General features: G+C 34.3%; 1 protein-coding gene across 3 annotated transcripts; it reads left to right on the top strand.

The window, feature by feature from the left end:
- Positions 1 to 1,368: 1,368 nt before the first annotated feature.
- Positions 1,369 to 19,686, top strand: LOC145911256 (uncharacterized). Of its 3 annotated transcripts, none has more exons than XM_082998541.1 (49): positions 1,369 to 1,886; positions 1,993 to 2,415; positions 2,530 to 2,718; positions 2,774 to 2,851; positions 3,252 to 3,431; positions 3,711 to 3,986; positions 4,215 to 4,320; positions 4,372 to 4,565; positions 4,709 to 4,820; positions 5,131 to 5,321; positions 5,379 to 5,490; positions 5,783 to 5,973; positions 6,041 to 6,152; positions 6,712 to 6,893; positions 6,950 to 7,061; positions 7,362 to 7,552; positions 7,695 to 7,815; positions 7,891 to 8,078; positions 8,210 to 8,321; positions 8,437 to 8,633; positions 9,161 to 9,272; positions 9,352 to 9,548; positions 9,607 to 9,721; positions 9,988 to 10,175; positions 10,422 to 10,533; positions 10,916 to 11,112; positions 11,303 to 11,596; positions 11,670 to 11,846; positions 11,953 to 12,081; positions 12,143 to 12,363; positions 12,466 to 12,627; positions 12,873 to 13,086; positions 13,411 to 13,507; positions 13,939 to 14,018; positions 14,092 to 14,195; positions 14,402 to 14,498; positions 14,564 to 14,637; positions 15,089 to 15,223; positions 15,515 to 15,658; positions 16,081 to 16,235; positions 16,362 to 16,497; positions 16,759 to 16,862; positions 16,979 to 17,085; positions 17,270 to 17,313; positions 17,562 to 17,675; positions 17,745 to 17,861; positions 17,991 to 18,130; positions 18,626 to 18,761; positions 18,953 to 19,686. In XM_082998541.1, exons 2-49 carry the CDS (start codon positions 2,364 to 2,366, stop codon positions 19,022 to 19,024), a joined length of 6,870 nt encoding a protein of 2,289 aa, XP_082854667.1. In that variant the 5' UTR covers positions 1,369 to 1,886; positions 1,993 to 2,363; the 3' UTR covers positions 19,025 to 19,686. The 3 variants fall into 3 exon arrangements, with proteins under 3 accessions (XP_082854667.1, XP_082854665.1, XP_082854666.1); XM_082998539.1 differs by having other exon boundaries at positions 1,371 to 1,886; positions 14,077 to 14,195; XM_082998540.1 differs by having other exon boundaries at positions 1,371 to 2,415; positions 14,077 to 14,195.
- Positions 19,687 to 21,562: the final 1,876 nt, after the last annotated feature.

Below are 21,562 nucleotides of genomic sequence, written 5' to 3'. Positions count from 1 at the left end.
GTAGTCGACTCTAATGCCGATGACAATCTTGGTTTAATGATCACAAAGATAATTGACGCTTCAAAACAATTTCACACTTTTGACCCAAATAATAACGATAACTGGCACACGCTTTACTGTTTACTATACCAAGGAAAACACAATAAACTTTATATTCGAAACAAGATCCGGTTACTTAAATCAACTTGGGAGCGCAACCGGGATAAAATTGTAAAACACTGCGCGAGCGAATGCGAGATTTTTGAAGAGGGTAAAGGAGTAATCCAATGCGCTGATAGGGGCGACGAGAGTGATGGGGGTCAAAATAACGTGGATGTTGCTGATGTGTGTAATGAGGATTTGGTTGATGTTGTGGAATGTTTGAACAAATCGGAAGGTGTAAACGAACAGGTAACAGGTTTGACTGATGTGCGCGATGAATGCGATGAATTCGGCGAGTGCGATGTTGATGAGTTTGTCGAGTTAAACCGCGACGCGCATTGGTCTCCGAGCACTTTCGCACAGAGTGCAAGTTTTACTTTAACTACAGACGAGTTTAATTATATTAGTGAAGGTATTAAAGGTAGATATTGTACAGGAAAGGAATGGCCGGAAATCATTCGACGCGCATTGAAGGACAGTAATCCGTACTGTTCTTTCGCGGCAAAGGAGCAAAGATTGTATGTCAAGCAAAACACGGGTCGCTTTTTTCACAGCAAATTTCGGTGCACATTCGGGACTTGTCCCTGTGTGACATCCATTGACTTGGTTCGTTTGGATAAAAAAAAATTTACAGTAAACTATTCATCAATTCCTGTTCATCCAACCGGAACAACAAAATCGTTGGATTTAGCATAGCATCTCCGACTGAATTGATTCAACTTTGATTTCATTCGATAGTGGGATGGTATAAGGTTGTTTGTGCAAAAGAAAAGCTTGCGACTCGCTTTGTAGCAACATTTATCGGCGAAAGTACGTGACGCCCATACATATGGCTTGGCGGTTTAAAAAAGCGGCGGGCGACGGTCGGGTTTGAGTAAGTAATCGTTGGATTTAGCATAGCATCTCCGACTGAATTGATTCAACTTTGATTTCATTCGATAGTGGGATGGCATAAGGTTGTTTATGCAAAAGAAAAGCTTGCGACTCGCTTTGTAGCAACATTTATCGGCGAAAGTATGCACCAGAGCACCCCTAAACCGTGTTTACAGTGGGGGGTGTAGGGTTGAAGTGTATTCGGCTCGTACAGCGGCAGCTCAATGTGTTTTAGACATGTTTAATATTTTTGGAAAGCTTGATTTTTGGGCTTTCGTATGGTTGTAAATTGAAACTTGGGCCATAACGATAAAAAAAGTTATTAAGGTAAAATCGATATTTTTTCATGTTTCAAAAATATAAATTCATTTTTCTGCACAAGCCCCAGCGAATTTTTCAAAAGTTTTGATATCGTTTGAAAGGGTTTAGCGCGTAGAATGTTATGCTTTAAAATTTAGCGAAGCGAATCTTGTTTTCGCGACTTATGTCATAATACGCATATGATATTAATAACCGAATATGAATACACTTTTTTCCAATAATTTTGGTGTCGTTGGAAAGATCAGAAATCATGGCGCTACCTCGTAAGTTGGCCGAGTAACGCGCGTTCAAACTTTTGTTAACTGGCGATTTTTTTTGTCAGCTAACATCCCTCTGGTATTAATTTGTGTGTGCTAATAATTTTTTCTGTCAGTTGGATGTGATTGAAGTTTACAAAGGAAAATATATATACATCATCTAGTAATATACGATAAAGTTTGTAAAAAAGTTTGCAAATTGAATCATAATATTTAAATGAAATTTAAATCCTTTGGATTCGTTATTTTTAATTGCCCCCAAGACTCCAGCAAATATATCACAATGGGAAAGATGTAAGTATCTTTTTGTTTACATTTATAATGTACTGTAGGCTAAAAGCTATTTAGTTTGTTTGCAAAATTGATAAAATGGAAGGAAATAATGTGCATGGTTTTGCAGGTATACATGGTATATACATGAAATGCTGTGATGAAATCACTTTGCAGCTGGTATTGTATGAGTAAATGTAATCAATAACTTTTGACGTTTGTACATGATTTCATTTAGCAAGTGTAGCAACTAAACTGTTATTCTTTTGTATCATGTAACATTTACTTGATCTTCAACTCTCACAGAGGGCACACAGTTAGTATGTTTATAACGATGACAGCCCACAAGAAGCTCATGTTGTGTTGCCACGTAGTGGGAGAAAATGTAGGTGGAAACAAAAATAGGCTTTTGTGTAAAGGAAGCTTCCTAAATACAATAGTTGGCACATTCATTAGCAAATATGCACAGTTTGGTTGGAATGCCTTAGCAGTTTGCCAACAATGCATAGATATATTTTCTTTACATTGGCCATTGCTTTTGTTCCTATGTGTGGTAGGTTCCATGCAATAAAAAGATTAGTGTCTTGTTTAATTTGTTGTTGTTTTACTGTTTAATTTTGTCGATATGAAACTAATTTATTTTGTTTATAACAGTATACTGTTGTAGGTGGCTCAGCATGTCAAGGTCGTTATTATGTTCTTTCCACCACAACTGCAACATATACAAATGCTCAAACAGCTTGTACAAATGGAGGTGGGGAACTGACAAGTATTTCTGATGAAGAAACTCACAACCAACTTGTGACACAAGCAAATGGAAAGGTTGGAAATGGATGGGGCACCGGCGCGAGAATTAGTAAACCCTGACATTCCCTGTATTTATCTGTTGTACTTAATGTATGTTTTCACAGCTGCTTATACTGGAGGTCATAAAGTGGGGAATCAATTTCTATGGCAAGATGGAACTGTTTATGCCAGTATGAGTACTGGTGCGTGTTGTTATTAAGATTACTCTTTGTGAAAATAGCTTAGAATCACACAAATAAAACAACTCGAGGGAATATCTTTGATTTTTGTGACTACTAGCATTAGTCAAATCTGAAATTTTAATTCCTTTGCCACATTTACAAAGTTTGTTTCCTTTTTCCATTAAAAAATATAAATAAATCTGTGTTGATTAGTTATGTATTGTACAAGTGTTTAATTGTCCAGGCTATAATAAAAATCCAAAAAATTAGGTGTAGTCTGTGTTATTTTCACAATAAATTTGAAGCACAATCATATCTATTAAACCTAGATACTTTTTTTAATGGATAAATGTTATACCTAAATTTTATGTTAAGGTTCTTTCATTCTGTTTTGTTTATTGTTCAACCATTTCATTTTAAGGCACTTGGAGCAACCCTGGATATGCAAATTGGTTTACTGATGATGCCCATAAAACAAATACACCATCAAATGGTGGAGATTGTATGACATTTCATGGATTATACCAAAGTGGGGTTCGTACTTGGACATGGCGTGATCTTCAATGTGATGTCCAACGTTATTACATTTGTTCACATACTGGTAAGCGTTTTTTTATTTACTAATTTATTTAGCATAAATAACACAAAATACCAGAATATTTTCATTTCCAGTTTTATTTGCCTACCAAATTTTAAATGATAGTATACTCATCTAGTAAATAGTACTTTGTACCAGTAGGCAAGACATGTCACACAACTAAAGCATCAAAAATCCTACCATGGCACTAAACAAACCCTACATTTTATTTTAATTTAAACATTTAACATGAACATGCTAAATGAGCACGTTTGAAAGTATAAGCAAACATTTTTATTTTAGGTGACAGAGTGATATCTTTGGACAAACCAACATACAGTGATGTAATACCTGGGCAACTGTTTACCATCATAATATCAATATCCCACCTGTATATACAACCACTTGATCTATACTACAAGTTTAATGATGGAAGCAAAACCTTAATTACAAGTGGTTTTACTGGAACAAGTCATACTTATACTCTCACTATGACTTCAAGTTCTAATTCAATCACAATCAGTGGTGAAAGTTCTGTAACTTCATGTTCTATATCTGCCACCAGTCAACTTAAACAAGGTAACACCTATATATTGATTCAATAACACTTCCATTGGTTTATCATTCATTTCCTAGACCGAGTACCTGACAAAACACTGATAAGAATATAGGCACTAATTTCAAAACTTAACTAAAAATTAATTGAAAAGAATAAAAATAAGATATTTAATGTGAAAAATGAAGCAATTTCACTAAAAAAGTTTAATGCAACTTTCCTGTTAGTGGTGTGCAAATTTTCTTTTTTAGTCAAAACAACATTATCAACAACATCAATAGTGGCAACTTCCAGTTTAAACCAACAAGTAAATTGCACAGCAACTGGTTACGCAAACCCACAAGCAAGATGGTTCAGGTAACAATCCTTACCTTGTTATAACAATTTCTATGAGTTTTTCTGTTGCAGAGGAACTAACCAAGTTACCACATCATCATCATCCAACATTTACCAAAGTACCAACATAAATGTTGATTCTTACACTTCTCGATCAATTCTCTACATACAACGTAGCACTGTAGGAAGTGATGGGGGACATTATGTGTGTAGAGCAACAAACTGGAATGGTGGTGGAAATACAGACAAGACATTAACTGTTAATGGTGAGAAAATCAAAAAAATTTTAACAAATTTTTGATGTTCCTGCTTATTACCATCACAAATTCTGATTTACGTTAAATGTTTAAAAGTTGTTACAAGCATTTAAATGTCTCCATCTTCACATGTTGTTAATTTTTTGTTTCAGTTGCTGCCAACATTACCACAACTCCTATGTTGGAGGTAACCTTAGTTGGCGTGCAAAAATTATTCACATGTACTTCATATGGATTTCCTACACCCCAAATAACCTGGATAAGGTGAGTTGTAATGTATGTAATACACAATAATGAAAACAGAAAATTTGTTATTGAAGAAATGGATTTCGCATCATATTTGTGAATTTTTTAGTATAATAGTTACAGTTACCTCAACAATATCACATTTGTATGTAGGACCATCATTTTAAGACTCATTTCAGTCTGTGCAATTGCTACAGGAAAATTCCCCATTTTGCTGATTTGAAGTTAATTTATTCTTAGTATCATAGAATAATAGTGTCTTAAACTTTTAATGCAGGACTTGTGATATTATGTAAAGCTTTGCTTTGGCAATTTGTTTTTTTTCTAGAAATGGAGTCAGTGTAAGTTCCAGTGGAAATATTCACCAAACATCACAAGTAGCAACATCATCACAAAACAAAGTAGAAAGAAAACTTTATGTCAGACTTCCATATATTAGTGAGGCTGGACAATATACATGTAAAGTATTAAGTAATGTTGCTGGTGGAAGTGATAAAACAAGTAACATACAAGTTCAAGGTAAGTTTTAAAAAAGACAAAATTATTCATTCATTTGTATGCATTTTTTTCTTTTAGTTGCTGCAGACATTAACACAACTCCTGTGTTGGAAGTAACCACATTTGGTGTGCAGAAAATATTCACATGTACTTCATATGGATTTCCTACACCTCAAATAACATGGCAGAGGTGGGAGAAATATAATGTTAGACGGCAAACTATAGTGTTTAGAAGTAGCTCGTTATTACACACATATTCAGTAACACTATTTTTTTAATGCAAATAATTTCAGATTTTTTTCATTCCTTCGAAAATAAAATCAAAAATCAGATTTTGTGTTTTGAGACACTGTAAAGTTACCATTACTCTGTCGAACAACTCTTACATTTGCAGTTAAGAATTGTGTCTTACACTTGGAATGTTGTACTTGTTATACTGTTAAAGCATTACTTTGACATACAATTTGTATGATTTGTCATAGAAATGGAGCCATTGTAAGTTCCAGTGGAAATATTCGCCAAACATCACAAGTAACAACATCATTACAAAGCAAAGCAGAAAGAAAACTTTATGTTAGACTTCAAGATATTAGTGAGGCTGGACAATATACATGTAAAGTTTCAAGTAATGTTGCTGGTGGAAGTGATAAAACAAGTAACATACAAGTTCAGGGTAATTTTTTAGTATAGAATTAGCTTTCTTCGGTAAACAGACACTTACCTGTTACATTTCTCTTCAGTTACTGCTTCTATCAATACATCTCCAGCCTCACTTGTTGCAACACTTGGAGTTCAGCAAATATTTACATGTACTTCTGATGGATTTCCTTTACCACAAGTTACTTGGATGAAGTAAGTAAACATGATTAGTTGTTTTTAAAGTTCACAAAAAAATTATGCTGGTGAACTGTTTGTTATCTGAAAATGTTGTTATTTGTTGTTTATTTAATTTTTTTGGTTTCTTCGTGACTGAAAATAAGCAGATTTGACATAATAGAAATGTGATGCAAACTTTTGTAAACAAGACAATGTTGCACCATCTTTGAAGTTAGATTAACACGATTAGTTGTTTTCAAAGTTGGCAATAAAAGATTTTTTGCTAGCTTTTGAACTCTTTGTTATCTGAAAATTTTATCAGAATATTTTTAGTTTTGTAAATTTTTGTAAGGACTGTACATGTGCAAACATAAGCAGATTTGACCTCAGGAAATTACAATGATACTTTTGTATAACAAGGCATATGCCCCAACTTGAATACCTTAGCTCATATTTTAAGCTAATGGCCACTAGTCTACAGTGGAATCAAACTTATTGCAGGGTCAGTTTAGAGTTATTTTGTTTATATTCCTTTAAAAATTAGGTAAGTATAAATTCTTTTTTGATTCTTCTATTTTCGTATTGTAATTCGCAGAGATACAGTTGCAGTTGGTTTAAGTGGAAATATTCATCAACAAACAACAACATCAGAAAATACAAAAACTGTAAAACTTTATGTTACACTTCAATATATTAGTGAGGCTGGACAATATACATGTAAAGTTTCAAGTAATGTTGCTGGTGGAAGTGATAGAACAAGCAACATACAAGTTCAAGGTAAGAGTAAAATATTAGTCTTTTAGCACTGTTTTAGCAATATTATTTATGATTAGTTGCTGCAAACATCAGCACATCACCAACCTCACATGTTTTCACATCTGCAAGTCAACAAATATTCACATGTACTTCATATGGTTATCCCACACCTCAAATAATATGGACGAGGTGAGATGCCAAAAAAACATGGATGTACAGAACTATTGTTTTTTGCAAGTCAGCATGAGAGCTTGTTTGTTTCTTCCTTCATTTTTCTTTGAACAAAAATCATGGCCTGCATTGCAAAAAAATGACTCTTTTTGAATGCTGAATTATGAGTAAATTCATTCATGATGTTCCTACCTTCTGTTATTACCTAAAAATTGTTATCATTTTAACAAGTTTATTTCTGATATTTTAATTTTTTCCAAAATAACAAAACCTTATTTTGTTGTCTGACATAAATGGAGCTAATATTTGTTTTTGCAGAAGTGGATCCAGTGTAAGTTCGAGTGGAAATATTCACCAAACAACACAAGTAACATCATCATCACAAAACAAAGTAGAAAGAAAACTTAATGTTACACTTGAAGATATTAGTGAGGCTGGACAATATACATGTAAAGTTTCAAGTAATGTTGCTGGTGGAAGTGATAAAACAAGTAACATACAAGTTCAAGGTGAGGTTAAAGGCAAAAGGAATTGGCACATTTTCTATGGTATTAGTTACTGTAATACGTTTTGCCAAAATGTTTGTAACATTATGTTATTTGTACCTCTGTAAGTACATTGCAGTAAACATCATACTTTCGTCTGCATTAGGTTTAGAAAACATCACCACCTCCCCAACATTCAAGGTTTTTACATTGGGGGCAACAAATGTTTTTAATTGTACTTTTATTTCCTATCTCAGTTTAAAAGTCAATGCAGTAATTTGGATGAGGTACTGCTGAAACTTGTTGTCTTTTATTTTGTTCCCAAGTTTATCGATGAGATTAAAGCAATAAAATTTATACAGGAATGCAGTGAGTGTAAGTACTTCATCAAATGATGGAATTTACCAAACTACTGAGGTCAAAGTTAAAAGAACTATAACCAGAAAACTTTATGTTAAACTGAGCAACGTTAGTGAGGCTGGAAATTATACTTGTACCACCATGAGAACAGATGGTGGACCAACTCTAAGCAGTAACATTCAAGCCCATGGTAGGTATTGTTATGTGTTAGTTTTTTTGTGAACTTGTGTTTTGACAAAAGGCTTTCTCCAGTTGAGCCCATGGTAAGTAATATGAAAGGCATGGTTTATTTGTAAGCTTAAAAAAAATAAATTTCTACAGTTGCTGCAAACATCAGCACATCTCCACCTTCACATTTTTTTACTCCTGGAAACACTCAAATATTTACCTGTACATCATATGGTTTTCCTATACCTCAAATATCATGGTTCAGGTTTGTTAACAATAAAACATGGATATCTGCTTGTTCGGTTGCTTGTTTAATTTCAATATTAAACCTTGAAATTGTTGGTTAGTCTTTATTACAACATAAGTTTAATTGTTCATAGAGGTGAAAAAAATCTTCGGCAATTGAGTTCCACAAATATTTACCAAAAACCACAAGCAGACTCACTTTCACTCAACAAAGCTGTGAGAGAACTTAATGTTACATATCAATATATTGAAGATGCAGATATTTATACATGTAAAGTTTCAAGTAATGTTATTGGTGGAAGTGATGCAAATAGTTCAATACAAGTCCAAGGTACTTAAGGTTAAAATGAATTATTTACTTTTGAAGTTATTGTTGAAAAAGGGGTAGATTTGGAAAGAATCAAAATTTCTTAAAGACACCGGTATTGAACATAATTTGTGATATGTGCAATTTTGGCCTTTTTATGAACCTCACAATTATTTCAAAATTGACTTCATTGAAGATCTTTAAAAGTTGGAAAAAAAATAAAAAAGTTTCAAACACCCTGCACTAGATGAATTAAGTTGTATTTACTTGTTGTTAATATACACTGTGTATAGTAGGAGCATAATAGCATTGGCTAAACTTTTTAAAACTATATATCATAATCTTGAAAATTTAAATTTATCAATTTGCCAAATTTTAATAAAGACATCGTTGCTGTACATCATACAGTGCAGGATTGTGGATTGTTATCTGTAGCATTTTGATTGGGAGATGCAGACATGCGATATTCCATTTGCTTAGCTTAAAGCATTGTGCTTTTCTTATGTTTTTGCCAAGATTATTATTGTCACTGATTACAGTATTCTTCTTAGTTTCAACAAATATCAGCACTTCACCAAAGAGTCAAGTTGTTATTTTCGGAAAACCAACGATATTTGAATGCTCAACATATGGATTTCCAAGGAGAGTTCAAAACTGGTTCAGGTGAGAATATTGCATTGAAGCTCAGATCTCTTTAATTTTATGTGTAGGAAATATGGTTGAAAAATGTGTTATATTTAAGAAATGGAAAGCAAGTTGACAACAGTGATGAAAGGATCTATACAATTTCCCCCCTGGGAAAGTATTGGTCAATTCAAAAATATGTGAGAAAACTTAACATTACACTTCAACATATTAATGAGAGTGGAAATTACACATGCCGAGTTAACAGTAACCTTCGTGGTGGATTGATTTTGTATGAAAATATTCAAGTTCAAGGTGAGATTGTGGTTTGTATGTGAGCTTGTACGGTTATAATGTGCATTCTTTACATAAGTTGCTGCAAACATCTTGATTTCAACACACAAGATATTGGTGAATGAATACAATGAGGTGTTTACAGTTGAGTGTGTTTCTTATGGATTTCCTACACCCACTCTCAACTGGATCAGGTAAATAGTTTATGTATGCAACTTTTTTATTGTTTGATGCATTGGTTAGTTTTTACATGTTGGAAACTTGTACCTTTCTCCAAACTTTTATGACTGTGGCATTAATAAATCATGGTATTTTAAAGAATATTTGTTCTTTGTGGTCATGATCTGTCCAATTTTGTATCAAGTGGGGGTTTAATACGATGATAAACATTTAATTTAATTTATATTTGTTTTTATATTTTGTGTTGAATAATTGTAAAGAGTAAATTTTTTTTTAACAGAAATGACAACTCTGTGTCAAGGAGTACATCATATCATGTACATCAAAATGTGACTATGGATGGAGTTTTTAAAGTTACATCGTTGTTAACTTTAACTTACACAAGCATATCACAAGCTGGAAAATACCATTGTGTTGTGAATAATGTCCCTGGAGTTAAAGATGTCAACAACACACTTTTGGTTGAAGGTATGGAACATTTTTTGTATAGATAAAGATGTTGATCAACATTTTGTACAAACATGTATTTTTGTCACTTTATTATCGTTTTTACAGAAAATTTATTTTAAATTTAAATTATTACCTTATTGTTTTCATTATCTACGTGTGTCAAGCGAAAATTTTAAAAATATACTCAATAATTTGCAAAAATTACCTATCACAAATTTTCTACTATTTCATTTGGTAATAATGATAGTTCAACATATGTTGCAGATAAAGTAAAAATATCTCTCAGTAGTAATGTAACTGTGATTAAGGATGGAGAAGGAACAAATATAACTTGTACATCATATGGATTTCCCAGACCTGCTATACATTGGACAAGGTATTGCTGCATATTTTAATACTTGGTACCTGGTGTAATTTGATATCTCAACAACTTCCTGTTTTAGCTCTTGAAAATTAGTAGGCCATGAAGGCATAACAACGTTTGAAAAATTACGCAGAGTGTTTTTACTCAAGTGGTTTTATATGGTTTGGTCAGGTGTACAAGTGAAACCCCGTAAAATTGCTTCCTACCTTAATATATAAAACCAAGTTGTCCTGATATAATGGCAGTGATCCATATTAACTGTGAACTATTCTATTGTAAGTTGTGCCACTATTTTTTACCACTGCTTGATCAGGATGCGACTGTGATGCCACCTTGATGGAATTTGGATTTAGGAAAAACATATCATGCATACGTTAACTGTGCACTGTTTTAGGTGTGGAATCAATATATCATTTAACCAAAGCACCCTGATCTATCAAACACAACCACAGTCAACTGAATACAAAACAACTTCTACATTGGTCATAACATCAGCTTCACTTAATGATTTTGGTCAATATGTTTGTAATGCTAGCCAAATTCTTCACAATGGAACTGAAATTAAAGTTTTTGATAAATTGCAAATTGATGGTAAATATTTGTTGAAAAAGATTCTATTGTCTTATGTATTTTTACTGATATTTCTTATTTGATTTTTCTAATTTTTGTGTTATGTTTTCCTTAATGTGAGGTAAAACTATTTTAGTTATAATACCTTTTTTTAAAGGAAGATTTGCATTTATTGGTGTTTGTATGACAAGTATTGTTTCCATATTTGTAGTTGGGCCAATTTACAAAAACTTCACTGCACCCAAAACCTTCAGTCAGCTTCAAAACTTCACTTGTACTTTTGTTGGACGACCAACACCTGTTGTGAGGTGGAGAATTAGTGGAAAGATAATAGAAGGAGATAACATGGACCCAGCTGTCATATCATCATCAAGCAGTGGAGATCAAATTGTTTCAACACTTTCCTTACAAAGTTCTGTGATATTTGGTCCAAACTCAACTATTGAATGTTGGGCTTCAAATAATTTTGGAAGTTCAAAGACAAACAACTTTATGTTTAACAATGGTACAAATAATTTGGAATTAAGTGTTAATAATATAGTTCAAGCAAATGCTCGTTTAACTCCTTGTTTTTTCAGATTTACAAATGGACAATGGTCAGTATTTTGTTGTTGGAAGTTCTGAAAAGAACCTCACAGACGCCCTGAATGAATGCAAGAACCGAGGCGGTTTTATTCCCTCAATACATTTTCTCAAGAGTTCAAGTTTGCAGCAAAAGTGGTTTCACAAACTGAACAACAGTGTTTGGGTCGATGGTAAGATTAATTTGGATGAATCGTAATTTTTACCAATTGTCCATATTTAGACTATTGTTAACAAATAGTTATAAATTACAATTCCACAGATCTTGTCCAATTTCAGGCACTAATCCAGCAACCAACAAGACTCTCACTAAACTTGGATCCAAGGAATGCAGTGTTATTGATGAAAGTGGTCAAATTATAAACAGAAGTTGTGATGAAACAAATTTCTTTCTGTGCACATTTCCAAGTATTATTTAGTATTTTTGTTTTTTTCATGTAAAGACTACAAAACCATTTTATATTAACAGGTGTTGAGATTATTGAAACAAGCATGTGTTATTACGACAAAGTTGTTGTAAAGTGGAGAGATGGGACAAAATACAATGGAACAATAACTTACACCTTATCTGTGTTTAACTCCAACATGTCAGTTAACATCAGCAAACAGATCACACAAAGCTCAACATCAAACTATGAATATTTAACATCTGTTGAAAATCTTCCAACTGATTCAAACTTCACTATAAAAGTAATTTTCTTGTATTTTTCTGCACATAAATTATCTGTGAAATGCTTTTATAGAACAAGCCTACATTACAACCTGAAAACTTTATTTATATTGTTTTACCAGGTGAGACCCTTTCCCGCCTACTCCATGATCAGCTTTGGTGAGAAAACTTCACAAACAATCATGTTGTCGAACATTGCCACTTTAAAGCTACAAGAATCTGATAAATGCAGAGTTGATGTTGTGGTTCCTGAAACATTTGTTGGGACAATCAACCAAGTTAAGGTTAGTGGATCAAGCTTTTTAGTTATATTCAAAGGCTTTTGTTGGTACAGTGTTTCCAAACCCTTACCTATAGGGCCTGCCAAATCCTCACATGACGAAACTTAAGGAGCCTGTTACTTGAAGCTGCTTATCTAGACATGGCAATTATAGCATTGTCCTTACAGTTTCCTGTCGAATTTAACATAGTTTATTAAACCAACTACTTGATCCAAATACTTTCCAGTTCAAGTTATGTGTTTAATCAGGTGAAAATGACAACATTCACCAAATCGGGGCCAAACTTGAATGAAACGAACATTATACCACCATTGTCATGGTCGCAAGTTATACAACTAGGACATGGGGATTATGTGAATGCAACATATCAATTATTATCAAATGAATGTCCACAAACTGTTTACAATGCAAATGGAAGCTGTTTCAGGGATAAATCGGGCAGTGACACACAGATTAATCACCGTAAGATTTTGCGTGTCCTTTTCTCCTGTGGTTTAGTTTGTTTTGTATGTGGATGTATTTTGTTCGCATTTTATTATTTTTGGAATGAAACTACTGACCTTTCCAACTTTAAGTGGCCCTGAAAAACTCATAACCTCAATATCAAAAATTTGTCACCGTGTTAATGAGCTATGATTAATCAAACCTGGAAAGTCAGCAATCTTCTTTGTTAAAGTGTAAGGTTTTATATCCTTGCTTCGACATGTTACGTGTTTTAACACATGATAATATCATCTATGTATGATGACGTTTTGGTCACTTACACATCACCGTATGTTTTTGCAGCTCCTACTGATCCTCCATCGAATCTTCTTTCCACAATCGTCGGACCTGTGTTGGCCGGGGTTTTATTGCTGCTAATTGTCGTTATTGTTTACAAAAGGCGAGTAGCAAAATTAACGTAGCAAAAATCACTATACGCATCCATGGCATTATGAAGCAGAAAACCTCTGTGGTGTTCATTCATTGGGATCTTAATATTTCTGATCCATATGTGGTTTATCCGCCGAAAACATGTTTGGTGAATGTTGCCCGTTTAAATACGTTTATTGTAGTTTATTTATCCACACAACAATTACATTCCTATTTCCATATTGTCGTAGTCTTTGTACTCAGATGTGTTCTAAACATGGTACTATGTAAATATTACCGTTATATTTATTCCCGGGTCCGGTAGAGTAAAAACAAACACATCCCAATACCCACGTGTTTATTGAGTATTTTATATGTATTGTGTGGGCAGTAACATGTCCTGTTTTAATAACTGTATTTACTATGTGTATATGCAACAAACCTATGTTTAACTTTGCGCAGACGTAAAATCCAGTCCTGGGATGTTGGCCGGAGACTCACGTTAAGAAGAAAGTTTAGCGATCTCGACATACAACCCTCAAGTAAGTAAAACCCTACGCTGTGCTCGACACCACAACGGCCAAGTTATTATGTTCACAGACAATATTCTCACAGCGCAAGTTGAAGTGAATCCAAATCCTATTCCCGTGGATCAACTTGAAGATTTCTTCACCAATAGTTTCAACAGCGAACACGCCAAATTAACTCTTCATTTTAATGTACGTTTATTGTAATATATTTGGGAGGCTTTGTATACAGAAATACCCGTAAATCGAACTTTTACCAGATACTTTTAAACACAGTCTATCGCTTTATAGAAACTTCTATGTTATTTAGCTAGAAAGCAATTGTCATCTTAACACTAAATTCTGTCACAAGGTTTATTCACAGTTATTGCGACCAAATCCGTTTGTTCTATTTGTAGAGAATTAAAGAATTGAGCAAGAAATTCGTTGAAAATACCAAGGAAGGGAAAAGCCAGGAAAACACGAAGAAAAATCGATACAAGAATATTTTGCCGTGTAAATATGGATGTTTTTTAAATGTTATTTAACAATATTTTAACCTTATGCCACTTTGCATACAGATGATTCCAACAGGATAATTCTCAATGGCACAGATGAAAACCCGAATGGATACATCAACGCATCCATGGTGGAGGTGAAGTACATAAGTAACTTATATTTGTAAAAATTTAACAGAAATAGTTCTCCTCAGGCGATCTCTAGCGTTTTGATTCTTGATACAAAAACATAGGCAGACTGCATGTAAGCCTATGCTGATATCAAGCACTCTGAATGGCATTTGTGTAATGATATATAATAACAAATGTCAAAGCTAATAAATTGCTATCCTTAGTGCTAGAGGTAAGCTGTCAGACCGACTGAAAAGGCTCGTGAACCATGGTTTATTAGCATAGTTTTTTTCAAGATTTCACTTTTTTTACACGCTACAAATATTTTGCACCTATAAATAACATACTTATATTCTTTTGGCGTTGTTTTTGCAAAGGCGAAAAATTCTGATTTGTTGACAAGTTTTGTATTCTTTGCTATATTTTGGGCTTTATGTCAGATTACTTAGCAATTGATTAAATGAAGCAAATTATTAGGGTTACAACAACCCTGATAAATGGATTGCGACCCAAGGTCCAACCGAAAACACACTCGATGATTTCTGGTCAATGATCTGGAGTGAAAATGTTAAAGTGATCGTCATGTTGGCGAACCTTGTAGAGAAACAAAAGGTCAGATATGATGTTTGGTGTGTTTACGAACATTTTATTGTGGATTTACTTGTCGCAGAAACCTTTGTTTTGCTTCTCTTGTTTAAATAAAACTATAAACGTGGACCCATTGGATATAGTTGGTTCCTGGTCGTTTCTCAATTCATATCCACTTTCTAAAATAATTCGTTTTTGAGCCGTTGGAAATATTTACTGCGTAACACTGTTGCTTCCTTTATATAGTATGCAAATTCAATTGACCTGTTCCAAAACTAGTTGGAAGTTTATAATTTATCCAATTTTTCTCGCCAGAGCAAATGTAAAAAATACTGGCCAGACCCGGACTCCAGCCAACAATTCGGAAACATGAAAGTGTTCTTTACTGACGTAATAGACTGCGGTTCATACGTCATAAGGAAGTTTGGAATGGAGGATTTGTCTGATGATTACTTGTCGGTGAGAGCGGTGACCTTGTGACTTACTTTGTCTTACCCTTCTATATTTTATAAATGCTCTTTTTTGCTTCTTATAACGTACATGGCTGTACCTATATGACGTGACCATCAATGTTGTTGTTTAAATAGCGTGATTTCAATTGGTGTAAGCGGGGCTCACTAACAGTGCATATATGTTACATACTGTTTGCAATTCTCAACAAATGCTCGAGCGCAATTTCTTTCTGAACGTTTTTGTCCCATGTGGGTTTTAACAAAATCGTTTTTTACATCGCACATAATCTCTTCTGCTTCCCTCACTTCCACCAAGATTTTTTGTACCAGTGGAATTTAAATATCATTGTTGATGTAGTTTTCAAATCTCATTTAGGATCATACCTCTTACGGCTTCAACGAAAATGTCTCCACTTTTATCTTCTCCAGGAACGTAAAGTGGTGACTCAATATCACTTCACCACTTGGCCTGATCACGGCGTTCCAGCGACATCTAGTGGACTGCTGAGGTTCTGTATGGAAGTGAGGAACACTCTATCCGAAATACCACGATCCAAGTCATCTCCTGCTGTTGTTCATTGCAGGTAGAAATAAGATTTTAAATATAAAATAAAGGACTAAACCTAGATTTAGAAGTTTTGACATAAAATATTTGGTTGCTTTACAAAAAATAAACTTTGTCAGGAGATTGTGATCAATGATTGTTTTAGTGCTGGTGCGGGACGAACTGGAACGTTTATCGGACTTGATTATTTGATCGACCAAATGAATGAAACACAAACTATTGACGTTTTTCACGTGGTCTACCAAATGAGACAGCAGAGGATGGATATGGTTCAGACTGTGGTAAACCTTTATTCTGCATAAAAATAATCGTTCATCTGTATCAGCTGGACAACATATTAACCTTCACATGTATAACATTCAGTTATACATGTTGTTACAAAACCCATATGTTGTTCAGGTGTATTCAAAATAAACAATGGGTGTTTTCCTCCTAACAACCGTAAAATGCTCTAGTCTAGACAGTTGTAGGGCATTGCTGCAACCCAATTGTTAAAAAAAAGTTTAACCCTGTACAGAAATCCGTTCTCTTGTTGTTTTTAGAGGCAATATATTTTTCTCCATAAGTTGCTCTCTGAGCTTGCGATATTTGGAAGCACAGATCGTTCAATGGAAGAATTCTCATCGATTATTCAGGAAACAATTCAGTGAGTGGCAACCTATTATGACGTAACTATACCGACAACAAAAATTGAAACAGTTTGTTGTTAAGGCTGCCAGGCATATCATTCAATAATTCAGTAAATATATTTTATTCCTTCAGATCCCCGCTGAGCAACACAGTAGTCCTGGAGTTTGGAAACTTCAATCGTTTCTACAATGTTGAATCCACTTCGCCCATCACCATAGAAACCACCAACACCGTCACGTGTATGATGACGTATTTCGTGCTTGTAATATGTGCAATAAGTTATAAGTGAAAAATTAATAATAGTGCAAATATATAATATTCCGATTTAAAAAACAATTTATTTCAAACCTGGGTCGTAATAAATAGAATATTTTTAAATGGGCTAAATTTGCTTCAAATTTTGTTGAAATTTACTGATTTCAGATAAAACATCAACTATGGACATCGACTTCGCTTTCACTGTGGAGGTAGGGACATATGTTTACTGACAACTTGCCGCAGAGCTTTAAAATTGCTTGATTTTCTTCTTTCTTGTAATCACACCAAAATTAACGTTTGTGATATTCCTCGATTATTCAAAAATAACTGAAAAAGAATGCGGAAATTGTGTTCACATAGCACTGCGTTTGTAACGAATGTGACGTCATATTTATTTGCATACAACCACAACTTATGCGGCTGATGGGATATTCAAATAGTTTAAGTTTTGTTCCAGGGATATTTTCACCGGGACCAGATGATAGTTTTCAAGGAGTCGAGCGATTGCAGCGTCAAATTTTGGAAACTAGTTATAGAGAGGAAGCCCCAAGTGATAGTGGTTCTTCAAGACGTAAGTTTTTCGTATAAACTTGATTAAAGCGTAAATACCTGAGGGTTAAGTGACAGTGCATGTTTGCAGGACGTTGACTGGTGGCCAGAAAAACAAACGAGTTTTGAGCAAATCCATGTGACCGTGAATAAAGTATCGGATGACAGAAGCGTTTTGTCCATAAAAACCGTTTACCTTGAAGAGGAGGTAAAAATAACCTTTCCTTAATGTGAGATAAAGCTATTTGCACAACAAAGACTTTGTGGTGTTTAACTTGATTTTGTAACGATTTAAAACGAGTGCTTTTGCTTCATTAAAAATCTATGTTCTGTGTAGTTGGAAGTTGAACATTTGAATTTCACCTCCTGGAAAAGCGATGACACTTTGAAGGACCCAAGTCTCCTGATCGAGTTGTTCCACATGATCAACTCCATAAGAAGTGGAGACAGGGTTAAGGATATCTTGATACTGGACAGGTTTGAAACAAAATTCTTGCATATTTTAATTTTTAGTGGCTAGTTGTGAACAAAGCAATACGCATTCATTACCGCCATTCACTCAAAGCTTCTTGCTGCTTTACGTAATATGGTAGCTTTCTGATTATGGTGCTGAAGAACCCATACGTAGATGTGAAATTCGTCCTGCAAATTGTACGCTATTTAACCTGAAAACAATATATCCATTCACATCTGAGCTCCAGTAACTCAGTCGAGTAAAGACACGGTGTGCCCAGGGTCGTGAGTTCGAGCCTCACCGGGAGCTTTATTTCTTATTTCTCGCTTCGACTTTTGATTTTTGGCACTGCCATGTCAGTGAACATAATATCGTAATTAATTTTGAAATATGTAACTTGTTATACAACATATTATCCAACTTGGTTTCTAAATCCTAACATTTTGCAAGGCTTCTGATAGTACCCAGTATAAAAACCACAGAACAACGCGTTTACACCTCTATGTTCGTCTAAACAGAAACGGCCTGACGAGATCTGGTGAATTTTGTGCTTTATGGAATCTCATATCTCGGTTTAACGTTGAGAAGAAAGTTGATGTTTTCCGGTCTCTCAGAGATGTGAAGGAAATGATGCCAGATCTCACTGTGGATGTTGTAAGTTTCCACATTTTATTTGAATTTCCATTTTAGAGGTTTTTAGTAACGTCACTATTCACAAAATTTCAATATATGTCTTAATGTATGATACTGGAACTTAGTGTGTTGTTGTATTTTATTAAATAAGCAAAGGCAGAGCTTAACAATTCGTCTTCTGCGACATCAAATTGTTGTTTGTTTTGTTTCAGGAAAACTACAAGGATTGTTACCTTGCCATGAAAAGTTACACCGATTCATGCACTGTTTACGCCAACTCCTAAACTTGCATTTGTATTTTTTCAATCGAGTATAAAAATGTGATTCGTCTGCTTATTGTTCGAGTGTAATAGTGTGTAATATATTTATTTTGCGTGTGGTTATGTGTAGGCCTATAGCGTTTTAAATAACGATTGATCAACATTCGTGCTGTGGGTTGGTATAGTCTCGTACTGGTAAACTTCAATTCTAACCGTTTGGTTTAATATTCATTCCGAAATTACTTTTTAGTTAAGCCCAGTCGTTAAATTTCCGTCATATTTAGCATAACCGTGTTTGGCAATGTTAAATTCAGGAAGTTGTTCGTGCATGTCAAACAAATTTATTGTTTTTCAAACGCAATAAGCCCTTGGTTTAAATTTGCGCTTGTTGTAACGTTACAGTTCTGTTATTCAAAAGATACTATAACATTTTTAACGACGGCAAATGAATTGTGCACAATTTTTGCAACACTTATTGCGAGGGAATCATCAATCCCACGCTGTTTAGCCTGTCCTTTGTCAAAAATTTCGATTATGCTGAGAATTTTAACAATTTATTTGTCAAACTGAAATGTTAACTTTAAAGTGACAGTCGTGCAGTCATTATTTTTGTTGCGTAAACCTATCGTGCTTCTGCCAACTTTCCTCGAATGTTAATAAACAATATGATTGCTTTGGTTGCACTGTTTAAGTATAGTTAACTGCATGAACGTTTATCAAAACCTCTCAACCACCTTTAAAGTACATGGGTCGTGGGGACTGAATACGAAAGAGAGAGATCAGCGTTATAATCACTAGGGATGCACCGAAAGTTCGGTTTGCCGAATTTATTCGGCCGAAACTAAGGTTTTCGCAATTATTCGGTTTTGGCCGAATATTTCTGCAAAATTCGGCCGAAACCGAAACTTTTTTACTGCATAAAACGCTGATACGCAAAGTTTAGAAAAGGTTAGAATCCTTGTTTAAACTGTAGGATTGTGTTCGTTTCATTTGTTTATTTTCACAGAAATGATAAAAATCAAGTTATAGCAGTTAGAACAAGTCGAGGTTATTCTTTAAGCGCCAAAAAGGCTGTATGATAGGATTAGATCCAATCCAGTACATCATGTTTTGTTTAAATTTATTGCGTTGAAAGAGATGGATACCAAAATTACTTTCGGTTTATTCGGCCGAATTAATTCGGCAACTTTTGCCGAATATTCGGTTTCGGCCGAATATAAAAATAGCTGTTTCGGTGCATCACTAATAATCACGTTAATTTAGCTGGGGAAGTGTAAACTAGCACCATTGTAAACAACTTGCCCTTTATTTTCGGAAATAGCCCACCGGATAATTATATCAAAACTTGGGTACATTGAAATCCCTTTTGCTCCTAGGCATATTGCAAATTTAAAAACAATTTACCCTAGTGCTCTTCTGGCATAAAATATACGTGCTGTATTTCTTCGACGTTTCGTCTGCCATGCCTTTTTTAGTGTAGTTCACTTTGAAATTGTGTTTTACCTGATGAAGTCTCGCCGCATGGCAGACGAAACGTTGAAGAAATACAGCACGTATATCTTATGGCAGAAGAGCACCAGGGTAAATTGTTTATGCGATCTATAGTATTCGTTGGCATACAATTTTCGTTACCATCTTAGGAAAAAAATGGGCCTGAAAAAGTTAAAAACTTTGTGAGGCTTGTAGTGAACACAGTGTAATTAATAATATGAAAGCGTACATAAATAAAAAACTTAGTAAAACTCAAGTTTATAAAGTTATACATTCTGTGGCGCATAGAAATGGAAGCATAGCATATCGTATTCAGCTGATTGGTTTAACTTGAGATAATTCCGGCGGTAAATTCAAAAGTGGTTGCTGTAGTTAAAGTTATTGTAATTAAACAATTACCCTTGCTCCACTTACAGGAAACAAGTATGACAAAAGAACAATCCACGAAATTTAGAAAGTCAAAGTGAAAGCAGGAAGGCGCAGAATTAACCCTTGGGTTTCATTGTTGAACAATTGTATCGAATCCAGAAAACCGAATCCTAATCTGTTTTGTTTGCACTGGGTGCGTTGTTACTGCATTGTTTTATGCAGAAGAGTCTTTATTTGTGTATACTGATGACTTTTTCTGTCAGTTGCATGCGATTGACGCCAAGTTTACGGAGGAAAAATATACATCATCCAGTAATATACCATGGAGCTTGGAAGAATGTTTGAAACCAAATCCTACTGTTTGATTGAAATTTGAATTTAAGTCACAAGACCCATCAACGGTCATTGGGAAACAAGCGGAACAGTCGCTAGATGCATTACAGCAGAGGACCTTGAAAACAGGATTTCTCCAATTTATTACCCATATAGGTCCTATGTCACAAGGGGAAAGATTCATATTTTACATGTATAATGGATTGTAGGCCAAAACTAAGTAGTTTGCTGGCAAAATTGATTAAATGGGACGCAATATTGTGCGTGGTTTCATAGGTATACACAGTACATGAAATGATGTAAAGAAATCACTTTGCAGCTGGTATTGTAGGAGTAAACATAATCAATAATTTAAGACATTTGTACATG

Source organism: Ascidia mentula, chromosome 8, assembly GCF_947561715.1.
Source record: "Ascidia mentula chromosome 8, kaAscMent1.1, whole genome shotgun sequence".
Classification (NCBI taxonomy): domain Eukaryota; kingdom Metazoa; phylum Chordata; class Ascidiacea; order Phlebobranchia; family Ascidiidae; genus Ascidia; species Ascidia mentula.
This window is presented reverse-complemented; position numbering and strand designations above follow the sequence as displayed.